The sequence below is a fragment of the Vanacampus margaritifer genome, chromosome 18 (assembly GCF_051991255.1).
Source record: "Vanacampus margaritifer isolate UIUO_Vmar chromosome 18, RoL_Vmar_1.0, whole genome shotgun sequence".
Lineage (NCBI taxonomy): Eukaryota > Metazoa > Chordata > Actinopteri > Syngnathiformes > Syngnathidae > Vanacampus > Vanacampus margaritifer.
In genome coordinates, this window is record NC_135449.1 from 6,269,306 (window position 1) to 6,290,102 (window position 20,797).

At 37.7% G+C, this 20,797-nt stretch overlaps 1 protein-coding gene across 1 annotated transcript; it reads right to left on the minus strand.

Moving 5' to 3' along the window:
- Window positions 1-6,332: 6,332 nt before the first annotated feature.
- Window positions 6,333-19,011, minus strand: LOC144038512 (alpha-1,6-mannosylglycoprotein 6-beta-N-acetylglucosaminyltransferase B-like). The gene is made up of 18 exons (XM_077551067.1): window positions 18,869-19,011; window positions 18,556-18,618; window positions 18,229-18,347; window positions 18,012-18,138; window positions 17,806-17,921; window positions 14,933-14,997; window positions 14,627-14,803; window positions 13,098-13,265; window positions 12,092-12,261; window positions 11,876-12,007; window positions 10,804-10,937; window positions 8,966-9,090; window positions 8,096-8,251; window positions 7,816-7,962; window positions 7,631-7,747; window positions 7,486-7,560; window positions 6,953-7,113; window positions 6,333-6,820 (listed from the first exon to the last, which is right to left on the minus strand). The coding sequence occupies exons 2-18, from the start codon at window positions 18,579-18,581 to the stop codon at window positions 6,616-6,618; spliced, it is 2,220 nt and encodes a 739-aa protein (XP_077407193.1). The 5' UTR covers window positions 18,582-18,618; window positions 18,869-19,011; the 3' UTR covers window positions 6,333-6,615.
- Window positions 19,012-20,797: the final 1,786 nt, after the last annotated feature.

The window sequence follows — 20,797 nt, forward strand, 5'->3', positions numbered from 1 at the left end:
AACCTTCTCCCACGCCCTCCTCATCCTCGACGCACCTGTGCGTTCAATAGCAGCTCCCTCATGTCTGTCTTCGGAGATACCAGCATTACAAACATCTCTCTCACACACACACACACACACATACACATTCCTTGACTTTCCAGCTGCATGCGCACCTGGGCTGGCGACTGTCATCGCCGTGGTAACCGGCCTACAGCTGCCTGTGTCACTATCATCTGCCTCATCTTCTTCTCCAATAATGATTGGCAGCTGGAGACAAATGATAGCGAATTGTATGGAGTAATGTAAAATATTACAGTGAATCCCGGCCTATTTGCACTTTGCTATTCACAAATTCACTTAGGGTTAAAAGAAGTGATCTTTTAATGGATTTTAAGTCAACTCTGTCGTTCTTCTGAAGCGTGCTTATCAATATTGTTCGTTTGTTTTTAACATTAGCTTAATTTGAAAAGCTAACCTGAACTATGCAAGTTAATGAATTTTCCCAGCAACATAAATACATTATCATCCCCAAATCATGTTTATTGACTAATTGTAGTTGTTAAAAAAAAAAATGCTGGTTAATTTTGTTGTCGTTGTTTAATATGGCGCCAGTTACTGGCGTTAACGGCTAGTAGCCTGCAGCTAGCTTCTAGCAGCTCGCAGAGAGTGCTTGACTTCTAGTATGCTAGGCTAACAAAAAAAAAAAATTCAAAGGCAGTTTAATAAGTAAAAATGACCGCACAGTTTGATGCTGATAGGTCATAATTGTTCCTTACCCAAGCAAAAATATATTTTATCGAATGCAATAGCTAGCTTGATAGCTGCAAGCCTGTTATCCTCTGTCGTTGAGGTAGCTAATGGTCTCAGTTACATTTGAGTAAAATTTTTATAAATGTCATAGGGTTGTTTTTTTTTAAAGATATATTATATTCCCTAACTCCTTCCCATTACACCACAGACAACTCGGGGTCCACGGACTCTTGTTTGAAAAAAACACTGCCATATAACTAATTCAGTAATGCCAAAAGTCCCCCCAAAAAAATCCCTTAAAAATATAATAGCAGCTTATTTTCCCCATTGCTAACGGGTGTGTTTTCTTCTCGCGTTCATCTCCAATTTAAATCTTCCCGTTTTTGACTCACAACAACTATCCAGAAGGCATTAAAGTCAAAATCAAACACGCACTGCCTTCCCTGCGGTGGACCACCTTCCTCGTAACAACTTTTCCCTTCAGTTTGTCATCCGACTCTGAAGGGCTTTTACAGCATGTCAAAGTGACATCGCTGTTAATCACTCCGCTAATGAAATATGCTCAGTCGTCGTGCGTGTTATAATAAAATCCACATGAAGAAAAAAAAGCGCATGCCCACCCAGATTAAAACATCGGCCCGTGTTCTTCCATTTTAATACCACAAAAAAGGCCTCATTCTTTAGTTTTTAAAAGGTCAGGATCGGCGTGGGTTAGGGTGAGGCGGGGGGGAACAAGACTTTGAAAGACCCCCTGCACGGAGGGCTTTCATGACATCAGAGGAAGTGGCAGCGCTTAACGTCAACCACCCTGCTCGCCTGTTCCATCCCATGACTCTGACTGAAAGCAGAAATGTCGTTTCATAGCTTTTAACGCGCCCGCGCACGCTAGCGGTGTGTGGCGCAGGCACCTCGCGGCATATGTGCAGGCGTGTCTGCAGCGCCTCTTAAGTAGAAAGGACATCAAAAGGTGGGCTGCCCCCCCCCCCCCCCCCACACCACCCCGCTGCACAGCCCATTGCCACTCCTCACTATAAATCCCACCCCAAGAGGAGCCATTTATGGGACAATAAGAGTGGATTTATGGGCCTCCAGAAAATGAAGGCTGTTTAGAGGTGTGGGGTGAAAGATGGCAAAAGATTTCGTGGGAGGCAAGTTGCGCTGCGTTTACTCACGATGGCCTCCTCCATCTTGGAGAACAGCAGTGGGCAAAGTAAAGAGCCACACACCGCCTGGTGAGGGTTATCAAGAGTTATGTAATATTTTTGGCACTCAAAATGAAAATGAATTCAAATGTTTTATTTTGTTAGCCAATAGCCTAACCACATTTATTTAGTTATTTTAACTCATTGTTAGCAAAAAAAAAAGTTTTTTTTATGTGATTGTAAATGTTTTTTTCTTTTCTTTTCTTTCTTTAATTTTTTTTTAATTCTTCTTCTTCTTTTTTTTATACTAAAAACGTTAGGCTACAAGTTAATCTAATTGAATAATTGGTTAAATGATTTACTTTAAATAATTAAAAATTATATTTTATTGGTAAAAATTTTTTTTAAAAATGAATAATTGTATTGAATTATCATTAATTAAACTGAACCTGAAAATTACATCTAATTAATTATTTCAATAAAAATAATAAAATATATTTTTAATTAAAAATACAATTTAAAACAATTATATAAATTATTGTATTACGTAAACAGAAGCCATAAACTGACAAAGACAGAAATTCAAGGCAACAGACGAGCATGTGATAAGATTAGATACTCATTTAATTTTAAAAAACAGGTCATGACATTCAAATCATATGCAGTAACATAAGATAGAATAGAGAGATATATGGTAATTTTAAATACTGTATACAGTACATTTAACATTTTTAGTCTAGTTTACAAAATAGTAATTTCTCAAATTGCAGCTAAATACATCCAAATTACATTTTTCCCATTATCAGAACAAACTGTTTTTATATACACATTTAACATTTTATTTATTTATTTTTTAATACATTTTGACATTGGCCATGATTACACTTGGAGTGGCAATGATGCCCTCTGGTGTCACACATGTTAACTGCAGGACCAATCAGCCTGAGCCTTAGCCATGACACATAAAGTATTTTAAACCATTGACAAACAAAAATGTCACCAAATTTTTAGAAACCAGAAATTTTATTTTGGCCACTCGAGTGCGCAAGAACCGATCCCAGCTGAATTTGGCCACCCTGGACTGTTCTGGAAGCTCTTTTGGTCTTCATGTTCTCGCTCATTCATGTTTGATTTATTCTTATTAACAGTCTGTAATAGCAAGTATCAATTAAGATGACTTTTGTTGCTTTTTCCAGAGGCACTGTAGGCAAGCCAAACGTTTGCTGTCGGCATTTTATTGGCTTCCAGTGACGAGCTTTTTTAGTTGTTCATTACAATCTTGGCACGCCAATAACACGTTTTAATAAAAGCAGCTGCGTGGGATTAAGGCACTCTCTTCCCCCCACCATCTCCTTTTAGGAAGTTATGGAAGAACAGAGAGTGATGCCGATTTTGTCCTAGTCAGCATTTCTTAGATAGATATCAACAAAATGCACGTCTACATATGAAACTGGTGTACTGTATATGGTATATGTTTTTCTTGGCTGTGTGACTTTGCCACCACATTCCAGTTCTTCAAGGTTAAAGAAAAGCCCTTCAAGACTTCCTGTTCCATATGTAAAATGTACAATACTGAACCTGTAGCGGAGCGTGCCGTCAACATTCCACGCTGTCTGTCAGCATGTGACCCCCAGTTCGTGTTTCCTTTTCGGGTTGCTCCATCAATCATCTCTTATTTTCACACCGTCTAATGGTTATTTCAACACGGACGAGCTGGCACGCAGCTGCCACTTGGAAAGATGGGCCGGGTCATTCGTAGATGGGGAACAAAATTCAAAAGTTCACGTGCATGTAAAAAAAAAAATTGCTTATTCTGACGATAAAATCTGCCATAGTTTGCCATAAAATAGCTTACTTAACCTCAAAAGACGAATCTCAGAGTTTTATTTCGTCTTAGTTTAAACACAAGTCCTCTTTCATCATCGTTGGGCGGCTCATACAATTAAGCAGAATTCACATGTGAAAGAGCCAAACGAATTGACCGCAGTCCACCAAAGTCATCAGAACTGTTGTTTACACGGGCCCTTTCAAGACCAGTGATGACGTCATCATTTTTGCAGCACGGCCCCATCCCACTGCGACGATATATTCCGGTCGCACGGTGCGCATCGGAGTGAGAAAAGTTTTCCCCTTTTGCCAATAAACGTCGGCCAACGCGTCAATTCCGAGAAAAGTCTCCCATCCGTTCCAGTTTGAAACAGCAACATTTGTTGATGCTGCTTTGGCTAACGCAGCTGCGGCATGTTGAGCCAGCACCAATCACTTACAAGGTTTATTATGGCCTGGATCTTGGACATTATCTTTTGTTTCTTTCACGAGCAGTGAACGATGACGGAATAAGGCCAGGCATCCTTTTGTTTTTTTTACCATAAAACTGTTGGCTTAAAATTCACTAGTTCAAACTCATATTGGGTTGCTTTTAACCCAGCCATTTTAACTTCTTTTTTTTTTTACACTTAAAATTGTTAAAAAATATATGTATATATATATATATATATATATATATATATATACTGTATACAGTATATATATTTAGACTTAAAATGGCTGGATTAAAAATATTTTTCGGCCCCATATTTGTTTAGTTTTTTCAACCCATATTGGTTATTTAACTCAGCAGTTTTGAGGTTTAAAGTTTTTGGGGGGGTAACTGACTGTTGGGTATTTTTTTTAAATCCATGTTGTTTTTTTGTTGTTGTTTTTTTTAACCCAGCAGTTTTAAGCATAAAAAAAAAATAGTTTTGCTATGTATTGTCAATTTCAAGGGGTAGGACAAGAAACCTTTTTAACTTCCTCCTACCCCTTTTGAACATATAAACCTTTTTTTTTTTTTACTTCAACTTGTATTATATACAAAACAATTTTAAAATGCATGTAATTCATTTTCATATTTGTTTGTATGATTGGTAATTAAGCAGTATTAATAATTATGTAACCAATTATATAATCAAATGCAATCAAATTTTAAATAATGTTAGCAGTGAAAGTTGACTATTTTAATATATTTTTTTTGTTTTTTTAGATTTTTTTTTACATCAATTAAACCAATTTAACAAGGTAACTGAAATAAATATTTTTAAAAAAAAAAAAATATATATATATATATATATATATATATATATATAAAATATTATTTATTTATTTTAAGTAACCAATTTTTTAAATCAAACTGCTAATTTAATACAACAAATATTGCACGGCTCTATTTTAGATCATGAACTTTTGGACCAGATCAAAGAACGACAGACTGTGCGCGCCCCCACCCTCGCCATATTTTACCCACCCCGGGTGTAAACCTAAAACTGAGCCATTTAAAAGTATAATTTCTCATCATGTCATTCAAGTAAACATGAATCCTGCCTTTACTGACAGAATATGTGTTGGAAAGACAAACAGTGCGGGTCGGCCCTTCGCTAGTGGGGGCTTGGAAGTTAAACAAAGCCAAGACAGTTGGGAAGTGGCGGTTTATATGACAATATAATCACGGTCATATGGCAGTGACCACCCAAAGGCACCCAGAGGTTATTCGTGATTCACTGCGATAATGAGCCTCATCATTTAGGCTGTCACACTATCTCCTAAGAGGCCCGGGCCCATCATTTACAGCCCACCAGGAATCAAGGAACCATGCAAATGTGACCCGTATCATCCATTTCTAGTTGTGCGTGATCCAGAACCCAAAAAGAGGGGTTTGACTTTCCCCGTAATTAAGAGACAGTGAAATAGAGACAAGGGGAAACGATGGAATAGATGAATCCACCATCCTTCCATCGTCAAGTACGAGCAAATGATTTCCTGAGTTGAAGAAAAAAGATGGCTAATCACCCTCACTGTACTGCAAATACTCGCCTTAAAAGAATTTGCATTTTACCCCCCTCACTATTGCGATTTAATTTGCGATTATTTTTTTTTCAAGATCCTCTTCCTATGTACATTTTAATAACACAAGCAGTACATTAATCTGTATTACAATAAACAATATCAGATTTGCTTTAACTCTTTGACTGCCAGACGTTTTCAGAAAAGGGATGCCGTGGTTGCCAGCCGATTTAAGCATTTTGACTGATCTTTCAAGGTCCACAGAAAATTATGTGTTTGGACTATGGAAACACACGTACTACCAAATGAAAGATTGGACTCTCATCTTTCATCAGAAAAAAAAAGTTTGTTTCTACCTTATTCCGTTTTTCAGTAATCAACAATAGAAAATGGTTAGTTTCACCTCTGTTTTGAAAAAAACGTCTTTTAACGTCTTTGGTACTCCATAGGATTTTACTAAACGTTATTTAACGTTTTTGGCAGTCAACGAGTTAAGGCAAATGAACCACAGATTAATATAAAATAATTTACTTACTACCTAAATTACAACATAACAAAATTCTACCAAACAAGTTTTGGCGTAAACATAAATCAGTCAATCATAAGATCACAATAACAAAAAAATAATAATCTGTGGCTTTATCACTTCAAATGTTCATGTTTCAGGAAATAATGACATGTAAACATGTGGACTGCACTTCTTTAACACTGCGCATAGACCCGATATCAATAAATAAAGTAATAAATTCTACTGGCCGATAGAAATGAAACTGAAGTTTCTATAGCGTTGGCCACCAGGGGCAGTATAATACAGATATACTGACACAAACAAAGAGGAGCTTCACAACTACTGTAAGTGACTCAATATGCTGCAAAAATATTGGTTGTCTTTCTCAAAAGATAAAGTTTATGAAACACTGCCCTACAAGTCAAAATTGGAAGGACTGAGTGCAACCTGCCCAGGTTGGTAAATTCTGCACGGACACAGGCGGCGGTGAGAAGGGTCCGAACCGGCGCAGCTGAACAGCAGCGGCTCCTGCTGGAGGCGACAGTGTCGACCCCACGGGGTGTAGGCGGGGAAGATGTGGTTGACTTCCTGTGCCATGCTGGAACAACCGATCGCAAGCCTGCAAAATAGAGCGATGGGGAAAAAGGATGAGTAGTCAGAAGGGAGCTGATTGGCTGACGCAAGGGACGGCGGGGCTGACGAGAACAGATGAACGGAGTCAACAAAACGCAGATCATAAAAAGATTCGAACCTTGCAAAAGCATCCGGGTTGTTGAGGTGATGAAACTGAGACGGTTCACACACCAACGAGGCGCGCGCACACACGCTTACACATGACTGACCGAGGGGACCCATATGCACCCTTAGCGCACTTTCTGGTGGCCACGGGCTGACTGATGGAGTGCAGAAATTCTGGATGGACGAGGTTCATAAAAAAAATAAAAAAAATCACATTGGGTTGTTAATGATATGTACACCTTACTGCTGAAAATTGTGGTTCAATAAATGCAGGAAATTATTGAATTTAAGAGAAATTGACTTGGCTAAGGTGGCTAATTTGTTAGCTATGATAGTTTCTTGGTTGGTTATTTAACTCGAATTAGCAACAAAAATACAAAATAAGGAATTTGACTGTTCATATATGAATTGCTAGCAACATAACTGCCATAAAAATAAAAAATGATGTTATTAATATTTGTGAAACATATAAATAGTCAAGTCAAGTACAGATAAGTATTTGTTACTTCCCACTACTGTGTATTGATAAAGTCATTTTTTATTTACCTGTTGTGTGATATAATGATGAACCCGTTCCAGCATTCCCTCACAAGAGAACTCTCGAGGAGTTAGAGGCTTCACCTGCAAAAGTACAACGCTCCTTTCGAGACTCGTCTTGGTTACGCATCACTATGAAAACATTTAGCGTTACCTCCGAGCGTAAAATTTCTTGGACTGCGTCCCGTATTTGCGTCTTATTGCTCACATCCACTGTCCACACATGAGGTCTGCCAATGAATTCTTCTGCATACGGGTGCTGGGAGGAGATCTGTCATTGAAAATCAATCACTGTTAGCGCATTTGAAATCAATAAGGACAATTTACTCAAACGTGTACCTTTCTCGTTGTTGGTTTTCCTTTATAGAAGTCGTTATTGTCCGAGGAGTGAGGCGGGTTGAGCCGCGGCTGCAGGAAGACGCAACCCAGGGCGATGGCCTCGATGGGCGCTGGACCCTCATAGGGGAAACCGAGACCTACAAAAACCTGATAGGGGGGCAAGTATTAGCCTGTTTTACTGCCGCTTCTCCTCCAAAATTAGATGATCCACGCGCCAGTGGTCTTAAAAGAGGATAAGCGATATAAAAAAAAAAATGGATGGATATTGTGATGGGCTGACCTTGGCTCTGCGAAGGAGTCTCAGAAAGTGTTCCTGAGAGAGCAGGCCGTGGTTCTTTACAAAGGTGGGTAAGGTGGAGACGTGCCCGGGAGGCTGGTAGACCGTTGCGTGGGTTTCCAGCTCTTCGCTGATCACGTTTACATATTCTAAAAGCCCCTAAAATATTCACACAGCAGGAGGTGGGGAAAAGCAAAAGATGGCATGATTTTCATGTTGAAGGGAAAAATACTCAAATTCTGTACTTGAGTAACAAAAGTAAAAAAAAACAAATGGGGGTGTCAAAATTAGTACGTTAATTTTGAGTTAATTTAAAGTTCCTTTAACGGCACTCATTTTATTAATGACCCTTACTTGTAAAGCCTGTACTGAGGGAATTTCAGTTGCAAAACAGCAGACAAGTCCACGTCAAAATTTTGCAGTAATACATTTAATAATAATGCATACATTTGTGGAGACTGGGGTCAAGTTGTATTTTACAATTTTTAAAAATGTACAGAATTTCACAAGTTACTTCATGTTGAAGATTAGATAGCTCTTAATATGAAAAGAAAAATGCACTGATGCCATCTAGTGGCAGAAAAATGGCCTCAACACATATCAAATCACACTTGTTTTTTTTAAGTACAGTACATCTTTTTAATTTTAACTAAATTTTATGAATTATTATGAAATTACTGTATCAATAACAAGATGCAGCCATATTTCTCCACTTTTATGTATGAAAAAAACTATTTTATTGTACATTAAGAAAAGATATAAAATTTGCGACTAATCGTGAGATACCTATTGAAGTCATGCGATTAATTACGATTAAAAATTGTAATCGCCTGACACCCCTAAATAATATACATTATAACTTATTTACATTACCTGCCACATGTACTCTTGTTTGCCATAAATGACAGCGATCTTCTCCTTCCTGTTGAGGTCCGACTCCTGGACTCTCACCGCATCCTCACTTACAAAGCCCAGGAAGGAATTATCAGGTGTGTGCGCTACATAGAAATAGTTCAGAATTCTGATGAAATGAAATGTCTCGTAAGTCATTTTCACATGATCAACCATTAACTCATTCACTGCCATTGACGGCTATAGACGTCAAAAATTCATTTGAACTATTTCTATTAGTTTCATTTTTTTCCACTTTTGTTAACAGGAGTATGAAAACCTAGAAAAAAAATGTATTGTACATTTAGAACAGATATGAAATGTGATTAGTCACGAGTTAACTATTGAAGTCATGCGATTAATTACAATTAAAAAATGTAATCGTCTGATGCCTCTTTTATATTATATATATTTTCTTTTTTGTTTAGTTACTTAATTATTTAAGCTCAAGATTAATTACAAATTTTATATTTTCATTTTATAATTCATTTGAACTATTTCTAACATTCTTTTTCCCATTTTCGTTAACAAGAGTATGAAAACCTAGATTTTTTTATTGCACATTTAGAACAGATATAAAATTTGTGATTAATTGTGAGTTAACTAGTGAAGTCATGCGATTAATTACAATTTAAAAATTTAATCACCTGACGCCCCTAATTTTTAATAATCTTTTTTTTAATTGTGAGTTAACTAGTGAAGTCCTGCGATTAATTAGGATTAAAAAAATTAATCACCTGATGCCCCTAATTTTTTTATAATCTTTGCTTTTTTTCTAATTATGAGTTAACTAGTAAAGTCATGCAATTAATTAATTACAATTAAAAAGTTTAATCACCTGACGCACCTAATTTTTAATAATCTTTTCTTCTTAAAAAAAAGATTTAAAAAAGAAACGATTATTAAAAATTAGGGGCGTCAGGCGATTAAACTTTTTAATTGTAATTAATCGCAGGACTTCACTAGTTAACTCACAATTAAAAAAAAGATTATTAAAAATTAGGGGCATCAGGTGATTAAATTTTTAATTAAATTTAAAATTTTAAAAAAATAAATTTTTCATTAATTTATTCTAAATATACAATAAAAAAAATCTAGGTGTTTATACTCTTGTTAACAAAAGTGGGGAAAAAATGTGAAATAGAAATAGTTCAAATGAATTTTTGACATCTATAGCCGCCAATGGCAGTGAATGAATTAAAAAAAAAATAAATAAATAAAATAAAAAACAGCTGATAGTGGAAATAAGAACTCTCCACAAATAAGAAGTCCACCTCTGACTGTTTGGATAGTCAGCTGCCTTGCCCACCTCCCTCCGACTCACTGAGTGAAGTGTGAGGGATGAGTATTTACCTAAGAGATGCAGGAATGTGCCAGCATAGGTGTAAATGTCATTCTAGTTTAAAAACTCTGCTGGTGTGTGGGCAGAAGTAGAACACAACGGATTCAAACGCAGAACCTCTCGATTGTGAGGCAGAAAAAGCTAACTTTTTTTTCCTTCTAAGTGGCCCTTAAACCTTAAACACCAATCCCTCATTCTCGCCTCCTCCAGCAAGACAAATAAACACGTTCCAGGCTGAGGGATGCCGAGCGACTCATCTCGACGCGTCCAGCTTGTCTCCATCCGCCGGCGGGCCAGGAAAGGTCACAGCGAGAGGTGTTGGACTGAAAGTTCTATCTGGACTGACAGTTAATTTAACCATGGCTATTAATTCTCATGGTGAGAATACCTTAAAGTATGTGAAAAAATACAAAATCCATTTTCATTTGCTTTATTGTATTATGCATGCAGAAATACTGATCATATAACACAAACTTACGGAACATGGTCATGTACTGCAGAGGTTGGAGGCCCCAGCTACCCCACAGTGTTTGAAAGCCACGGGCACGTGCGTAACTGCCCAAGTTAAACGCTGGTTCGGTGCCAAACGAGTCCAGGATCCTGAAACGGCATCTATAGTACAAATTTGGAAATATATTGTTAATATTTGGTAACAATTTGAAAGAAGCTGCAAATGATCTCAAACGTCTTCTCTACACTCTAAAAACAGTTGGGTCAAAAGTAACCCAATTATGGATCAGAAATGGACCGATCCACTTTATGGGTCAATTTGACCCAACTTGCTGTTTTTTTTTTTTATACAAAATGACCCAATTTTTGACCCAAAAAGAGGATCGGTCCATTTTTTGACCCAACTGTTTTTAGAGTGTACTACAAATATTGTATCTTTTTTTCAACTATTCAGTGACGTATAGTGAACAATTTAAAGAGATACTTGACTCAGAAGATAATATTTTGTCTTTAATAACGTCATTATTTTTCATAAACAATAAATACCTTTAAAACAAAGTTTTCCACTGAAGATGACATCACCGGTGTTGAGGAAGCAGCTAATGACCAATCGTAACAGTAAACAGGTGAACCGTGATTGGTCGTTACTCATTAACAATTTCCTCAGGACAGGTGATGTCATCTTCAGTCGACACCAAGTGGAAAAATGTGTTTTTTAAAGCTATTATATTCCAATTATTGTATCAAATTAATTCTGCACAAAATATTAACCTTTTTACAGCTGAAAATGGCTCAATAAGTCAAGTATCAATTTAAGGCTCTTCCACTAGCTAATTAGCCTTTTTATCCACCTGTCATAAAATATGTTTGGATTTTCTCATGAATTCCACAAATGGATGAAAACACAATGAGAAGTGTGTTTGCGCCACCTAGTGGTGACGTTGGTCAATTACAGCTTCATGAAGGCCATTAAAAACACAACTTCTAATCATCATAAACCGTAAATGCTAACATCTACATGGTTAATTAAGTTGCTATAAAAATGATTGTGTAACAATATTACACTAACATAAAAAATATATATATTTATTGACTCTTACTGATAATGCTGGAAAGCCAGGCCCATGGCTCCTTGTAGGTGTGCAAGACCATGATAGTCGGTATAGATGAGGTCAAACGTCAGGGGCCCCTTGATTGGACAGCTGCCGCGGCCGGGAGCGGCACCTATCAGGCTTAACCATCCACAACAATTTACTCAAATCATTGCGCATCAAATCTTCTAATCGAATGATATTTGCCAGATGTTGGTTGCCCACCTGTGGAGGTGATGCTGCGAGGTGGTGAGGATCACGTCGTGGCCCAATACGGTCAAACAGGCGCTGAGGTCAGCCCACTGAACCAGCTCCCCAAGGGGACCGCCTCTTTCCACCGTGGCTTGGAAATGTTGGCCTGCACCGCCAGCCAGAGCGCCGGGGTAAAGCAGCACCTACGCGTCAACACAAATTTAGCTAGCATTAGCCTGTGGTGTTAGCTAACGTACGACACTGCACGCAAGAGCTGCTAACGTGCCGCAGTTGGGATGCTGCAGTTACGCTTTGGGCCAGAGGTGGCAGTTGCGAGTGAAAAAAAAAAGTGACAAACTGCACAAGGATCCTTGAAAACTCAACTTAAAATGACTATGTTGACATCCTACCGCTCTCTGCTGTCCAGTGAAATTGACATCAAAGTGCACACCAAACGTCACAGTTGACCTGTTTTCTGGATTAGGTCACACTTGGATAAAAAAATAATCCAATATGGGTCAAAAACCTAGTGAAAATACACAACTTTGGGGGTTATATGTTTAACCCAAAATATCGGGTCAAATGAATAACCCACTAAACAACCCAACAAACCCAAAAATTTAAGTTTTTGCACAAAACGTTTTTGTTTTGTGGGTTAATCATTTTGGCCCATCTTATTGGATAAAAATAATAATTCAAAAAGTCCTTATTAGACTCATATTGGGTTATTATTGATCCAACTGTTTTTGGAGTGCAAAGTTTTTGACTTTGGCTTTAATTAGAGTATAATACAATGCATCTATAAACTATACCCAAAATGTCACTTTTCCCACATAATTTGTTACAACCTTATTTTTTACATATAAATACATTAGCAAAAATGGGCCCTTTGACCAAAAAAAAACATTTTTTGCGTACTGTGTAGAATTTTGCGAGGGAAAAAAATCCGCTTTGGAATACAGCTGTAGCCTGTAACATAACGAAATGTGAGTAACTGACTGTCAATACTTTTCTGGATGCACTGTAAATAAGTTCGAACCTTCATCAGAGCTGTGTGTGTGTTGTTGCTGTGTTGCCTCATCATGAGAGCAGCCCGTCTCCAACATTCTGACATCATTTCCACTCTGGAGCGCATGAATCTGATTGCGGGGCCACTGATGTTGCCGAGGACCTCATAGAGTGAACTCATGGTCGTCCGGATCGCCGCCTGTGTGAAATGCAGCGAAATTCTGCAAGTAAGTATACACCAAACTTTTTGGGGTACCGTAATTGAATAACCTGATTGAATTGGGTCAAAAATGAACTGGCCCAACTTTTAGTTATTTAACCCAAAATGTTGGGTCAAATTAAATTAATGACCCACAAATTTTGGAGGGTTATTTTGTTGGTTATTCATTTCACTTTTTGGGTTAATTGAATAACCCAACATTTTTTGGGTTAATTGAATAACCCAGTAAGTCGTTCGTTTTTTAGGCTCTTTGGGGATATTTTTGACCCAACTGTTTTAGAGTGTTCCAAAAGGGACTGAGATAATGCTGGATTATTTACTGTATACCCAACACAGTAACTCTAAAAGCAGTTGGGTCAAACTTAAAAAAAAAACTTCATAAAACAATTGGGCTCAAAAAGGCCCCATTTTATATTTGTACCCCAAAAAACAAGAGAGCTGTTTTGTACTGTGTTGTTCTAATTTGAAATAATGTTTGGGTCATTTTGTACTTAACAATCCAAAAATTGATCCGAATAGTAGATTGGTCCCTTTCGACCCAAAATGGGTTATTGTTTAATTCAACTGTTTTTAGACACGTGAATAACCCAACGACGGGTAACAACTACCTATAATGATGAGTTAAAGCCACCAGTATAGCTGTGGTTAAAAAAATAATGCTAATTTTATTACTAACATTTTCTAAAAAGAACAAAACTGCTCAAAATGGGTCATTTTGTACTTAACAATCCAAAAATTGATCCGAATAGTAGATTGGTCCCTTTCGACCCAAAATGGGTTATTGTTTAATTCAACTGTTTTTAGACACATGTGAATAACCCAACGACGGGTAACAACTACCTATAATGATGAGTTAAAGCCACCAGTATAGCTGTGGTTAAAAAATAATGCTAATTTTATTACTAACATTTTCTAAAAAAGAACAAAATGGGTCATTTTGCACTTAACAATCCAAAAATGGATCCAAATAGTAGATTGGTCCCTTTCGACCCAAAATGGTTATTGTTTAATTCAACTGTTTTTAGACACATGTGAATAACCCAACGACGGGTAACAACTACCTATAATGATGAGTTAAAGCCACCAGTATAGCTGTGGTTAAAAAATAATGCTAATTTTATTACTAACATTTTCTAAAAAGAACAAAATGGCGACCAATTTCAGTCTTAAACCCAATCTGCTGAGTCAAAAATTATTAACAGAGACATGGGTAAAAGTAACCCAATCTACTTAAAATCCACAGCTACCCAGCAAGTGGGTTCAGAAAACAACCCAGCATTTCTTAGTGTGGTCACGTCGAGTCCCCACGTAATTTCTAACACCTTTACTTGATTGGGTACCTTCTTTGTGTAGGGCTGAGCTCTCTGATGCCAAGGGGGAGAAGAATGGTTTCGGCCAGGTTGAGGGGGGGGGCAGAAATTTTCTATTTGGCTGAGGTAGGTCAGTATGGAGCAGGTAGTACCATCTACTCCATAAAAGGCGTAGCAAGGGTCCGACTGCCATTTGGCCTGCAGGAACTTTGAGACAAACGAGCATTAAATCAAAACGATAGGCGCACTACAAGTTTCAGAATGTCAATATTTAAACATTATGTTGATTGTTGTAATGCAGTATAAAGGTTTTAAAAAAAAAAAACACTTTCTCACCTCAACTTTCTCTGAACACACTGGATATGCAGTATCCACAGGTACCACACATTTCTCCTTGGGCCCTAAAGGGGAAGAGAACATATCAGAAATACCTAATAATAGAAATAACAGGAAAGCTTAAAGAATGCAAAATGTTGTCTTTACAAAGATAAAAATGTTCAGTTCATAGTTTAAAAAGAAAAAAACAATTTGACTTCAACAGTGGCTCTGTCTTGGATTGCATTAAACTGCACCTAATAAAATGTCCTCTCAAATAAAAATGGACATAATAACATAATAAACCATCAGTGTGCGGCACGCCTGTGTGTGTGTGGGTGCGTAATAGAATTTAAAAGCAGAGGCAGTGTGCGGACTTCCCGTAAGCCCGCCCCCCCCCCCCTCGCCCCCCCAGAACCTCTCGCCAATGTCAATCAACGCACACACGCACACCTGACCCACCTGCGTCCTATCAAACAGTCACTTTTTACAATTCTGGCCTTTGCCAAAATAAACACTCCTTTTCCGTGTAAAGCAACCCAGTAAAAGGCATAAGAGAGGATAAGGAAAATAACGGGCCCATGAGCTTTAAAACAGCAAAGGGAGCAAAGTGGCTCCCTTTGCAAATGTATGAGTGGACAAGTTTTATGAAAAGGCTCCTGCGTCGTACTTAATGCGGGCAAGGTTCGGCCCAGGAGTAACATCCGGCTACTGCGCATTTCCATGTATAAATGTATGCACATAAGTACATAAATAAAATTAAAAAAAATTCTATAACTTTGATATTTTTAATTATTGTATTAAATAATTTAATAACTAAACTAGTCAACAATATAAACTAAATAATAGATGAATAAATGTTTAACATTATTTCAATTGGGTGGTGCCTTGAGATATGACTTAAATTTAATTTAATTAATTTGTATTACCACACTCATACCTCAAAATATTCTTATCTCAAATCATCTTTCCCCATTGACATTAATAATAAAGCTATTAATCCGTTCCAATCCAGCCTCGCCCCCCAAAAAAGGGGGGGAATTTGAATGTTTTTACAGTAAGATAAATACTAATAGCACTCGTACAAACATATATTATTAAAATAATTAATTTGAATGTATACAATTAATTTGTGCCTTCCAGTGTGCGCGACTTAGACACCTGGGAGCAGTATAATACAGTCATATAGAAATAAACAAAGATGATTTTCACAACTAATCTAAGTGGCACTAAAAAAAAATAAGAGTAAAAAAAAAACCTAGTCATTCTTCACAGAGGATAAAGAACATATGCATGTGAATATTATTGTATCATCTATTACTATTTGACATCTCATTTTACTTTGATGACGAATGTGTGGTCGTTTTAAAAATGAAATGCGCATAACTTTGCGCACCCGAGCATGCACTGTAATCATGTCGACAAGTGTGCCTGTGTGGGTCTGCTTTCATGGACAAACAAGGAGGTGAGAGTGCACCCGCTCATCCCCGAGGCCAACACACACAATTTACTTGCCAACTATAGCGTGCGTAACCTAATTCTCACCTGACACCTCTCAGGTGGGTGGTGGGTCTGGTATTCCAAAGACTTCATTCCCCATAAGCACCTGCACTCGTTGCCCTTTAACCAGAACCCCCGTCCCATTCACATCCATTCTCACAGCTTGTTAATTTGGCCCTGTGGTTAACCTCTCTCGCGGTGAAGGCTTTGAAGTGAACGTTTGGCTCACACTGCAGGGCGACCACAGAGGCGCTCGCAATTGGCCAATTAGTCGATTAGAACTGGAGAAAACCACAAATCTGACGCGAGCTGGGGTTGCAACGTGGAAAACTCAGCTTAGCTAAGCAGGATCTTTTTTTAGCAGCCAAACTTCAACGATTTGCCTCTCACTTATTGTACAGTGGATATAAAAAGTCAACACACCCCTGTTCTAAAACCAGATTTTTTTGATAAAAAAATAAATAGACCAAGATAAATCATTTCAAAACTTACAACTTAATTGAATGTTTTTAATATTTTCTAAAGTGGTGGTAATTTTTTTAAAATATCTTGTGGTTGCAAAAGTGTGCACACCCACTTATAACAGGGATGTGGCTGTGTTCAGAATAAACAATCCCATTCAAACTCATGTTAAGAGGGCACCTTGCCACCAATTAATTCATTCACTGCCATTGACGGTTATAGACGTCAAAAATTCATTTGAACTATTTCTATTAGTTTCAATTTTTTTTCCACTTTTGTTAACAAGAGTGTGAAAACCTAGAATTGTTTTTATTGTACATTTAGAACAGATATAAAAATTTGTGATTAATCGTGAATTAACTCATGAAGTCATGCAATTAATTAATTAATTATTAATTATTATTGTAATTAATCACATGACTTCAATAGTGTAAATGTACAATATAAAAAAATCTAGGTTTTCATACTCTTGTTAACAAAAGTGGAAAAAAATGTTAAGCTAATAGAAATAGTTCAAATGAATTTTTGACGTCAATGGCTGTGAATGAGATAAAGTGCCTGTGATTAACCCCAAATAAATTTTAGATGTTCTAGTAGGCTTTTCCTGACTTTTTTCCCCCCTTCAATATGTACAATTTTAAAGCGTTATTGCGTCGTGATACTAATAAAGATTTAAAAACAAAAAAAATCCTGAAAATAATACATATGTTCTACCAGGACCAACTTCATTGTGCCATTCCTAGCTAATAGATAAAGTACCCATTCACAAATTACAAATTCATTTCAACTCAAAATTTGGCCAAGGGATTTAAAATATTGGACATAAGTGTAAACAGTTTTCATGCAGGTGATCAAACGCACCTCAAAGTCAACTATTTGCTCAAAAACAAATATTGTTTCAGGGGACCTGCGTGTTTTTTTGTGAATCTCACGTGTCTGCGTTGCCTGAGGCGGACGATGATAATGATTGAATTTGTCCAGTTTCTGGGAAACCCTCTTCAGCTCCGTCTCCACCAAACGGGCCAAGCCTTGCTGGTCCTGTCGAAAGCTGCCAAACCAATATAAGATCAACAATAAAATCTATATATCTATGAAGTGTATAATGGCCCATTTATTATTCCAGGTGTTGTATTAGTACCTCTGTAGAAGCATATGGAGGGCCTCTGAGGTCATTTTAGCGTCTCGCTCTGTGCTCAGCCGCTGCACTTGAGTACTAAGAGCCTCTAAGCGAAGGGTCAACCGACGAAATCCCAGACTTCGCTGACCTAAAAGTAACATAACACATCCTGCAAAATTCTTCATGTACAGTGTCCCGCCGTTATAACAATGTTTAAGATGGGCTCTTCTTTTTGTACCCTGATCCTCAGAAGGGGACCTCCCAGCAGGGTCATCTGTGGACAACTCTCGTGGCACCCAGAGGGTCTGCAGCAGCAAAGTGAAGGCAGACAAACCAAGGCAGAGCACCAAGCAACCGCTAGAGGGCGCAATAGAGATGGTGGGATGAAACGTGCCAAGATTGCTCAGATTTCAGTGCTTAAAAATTAAATTAAGTCACTTATAATAATAATTATTTAAATAAAAATATAATATTTAAAATACAGGAATATAATGTGTGGATGAAGCCCTTCAGCTAAATCTAATGTGAAAAATGTGAGCATTAGTCTGATGATGCTCAATCTTACCTGCGTGGTCGCAGTGCAACACGCATGACCTCCTTTTTACGCTGTTGCAGCTGTCGGACCTCACTGCCAAACACAGAATGACTCAAACTGTACAACATGCTGAGCGATCATTGTGCAACACCCCGGATCTGTTGTAATATAATTTTACATTCAAATTCAAATTGAATTATATATTTATGTAATATATAAAAATACCCGAGAGCCAGCCTCGTGTGTTTGGCAGACGTTTTTTTGGAGGCTGATATAATACTGAAGTAAAGTCACCACAGTGGAATGTACATCATAAAGATGTCAACATGCACACAATGCTCACCTCCTGAGAGCTTCTTATCCACTACCAGGCTCCCATCAGGCCTGTTTGTAAAACAAACAGACTTTAAAAAAGCAAAACAAAACAAAAAAAGAAGGAAAAGAAATGAAGTCGGGTCTGGAAAGTCCTTTTTTGTCTGCTTTCGCTCTCTTTACATCCTTCTCTGGCTGCGTCCTTTCTCTGTCTCGCGGCCCATGGGTGGGCATCCTGCGGTTGCCGTGGTAACCTGACTCCCCTTTTTTAAGGAGGACAATACCCACTGTAGCGCCGGGGCTATTCACAGACACAATGGAACCCACGCTATAGGGTTGACAAGAGTTTCTTTCAGGACTGCTAGACACACTCGAGCCTGTGCTGTGAAATGAGAACATGATTATAGACAGGATATAATCATCCAAATAATGATTAATTTCAAGACATTCGGGCTGTTAATGCCACTCTCAGTTAAAGTTTACTGTCAAACTAAGCATAAAGTCAAATGTTGTGTATTTAGAACAGCCATGCAAATGTGCCTTTAGGTCCGCTAGCTCAATGCTAACACATGACGGGGAACGCCATAGACAGGCTAAAGGCCGTATCCCACTGAGGGGCGAACGTTTGTGACGCTAATGAATGTTGATTTCACGTCGGTGTTCGTTCAAGGTTGCAACATTTTCTGAACGTTCGCTAAATGTTCTGTTTTAATGGTTTGTCTTGTCACAAGAAAATGTGGCAAGAAAAACCATTAAAACATTTCTGTTAGCATTAAGCTAGCGGACTTAAAAGCTAATTTAAGCGGTTGTTCTAAATACATAACACGTTCTTCTCTTTATGCTTAGTTTGACAGTAAACTTTAATTAAGACATTGACCCAATCCAGGTTTACATGAAATCAACATTCACTACCGTTGCAAATGTTTGCCTCTCAGTGGGCTACGAGCTTTATAAATAGCATCCATGAAGCGGTGTTATATTGCTTTAAGAAACAGATATTTAAGGAATAAAAACACAGACTTACAGGCCTATGTTCTTTATCTTCTGCAAAGAACAACTGATATTACTGCACGCCTGAGCCACTGAATACAACTCAAAACTCATTTGACTCTTACATTATGTTTGATTATTTCATTACCATATATTTTACTGAAGTACAATATTATAGTGTTATTTCCCTTATTTTAAAGAACCTTTTAAAAATCGATCACCCGTTGGCCCATATGTCACACTTTCCTTTCTTAGAATTAAGCAGCAGTAAGTATGCTGACCTCTGATTGGCTGAGAGTACCAACTGCTGTAAGTCAATTGAGGTGACGCTGTTGAGCTAATAAAGAAACAATGAAGAATATGTATTATTTATTTATTTAGATGCAAAAAGAGTTCAATGCTTTTTTTTTTTTTTTGCCTTTAAAGAGCTTCAACAAAAAGCTTTCCACTTTTCAGCCGTCCATGTTTTTTTGTTTGCGCCCTCCTATGTGATGTCACGCCATGTGTGGAAGCGGAAGGATTTGAAGAGCGTAAGCTAGGCCCTAAAGGCTTACTGGCTTTCGTACCATCTGTCCTCGCTTTCCCTCTCACACGTACGCATGCACAGTCATGACATTGTAACACAAATGCCTCGTAATCGCCGGGCAAACGCCAATGCATGTACGTACTCTGATGCAATGCCATCTGTACAAGTCTCATTTTGATCGTGGACAGTGAAAATAAAAAGTCTACACACCCCTGTTAAAAAAAAAATGAGACCTGGATAAATAGTTTCCACACAAAAACAAATTACCTTTAATGTAAACTATAACCTGTACAATTCCATTGAAACAGAATCGATAGGTTAAAAAAAAAAAAAGTTGCATAAGTGTACACACCCTTAAAAATTGAGGATGTGGCTCAGAATTAACTAATCACAAAGTCGTGTTAAACACCATGCATACCACCACCTGCACTCACCATTTCAGAA

Excerpts from the sequence above, each read along its gene's own strand:
- LOC144038512 (XM_077551067.1), bottom strand. The coding sequence starts at position 18,581 with ATGCGTGTTGCACTGCGACCACGCAG. Across the intron at positions 18,348-18,555 it reads GTTGCACTGCGACCACGCAG|CGGTTGCTTGGTGCTCTGCC; the intron begins GTAAGATTGAGC and ends TGCGCCCTCTAG. Across the intron at positions 7,561-7,630 it reads AAGAAATTTTACGCTCGGAG|GTGAAGCCTCTAACTCCTCG; the intron begins GTAACGCTAAAT and ends GTACTTTTGCAG.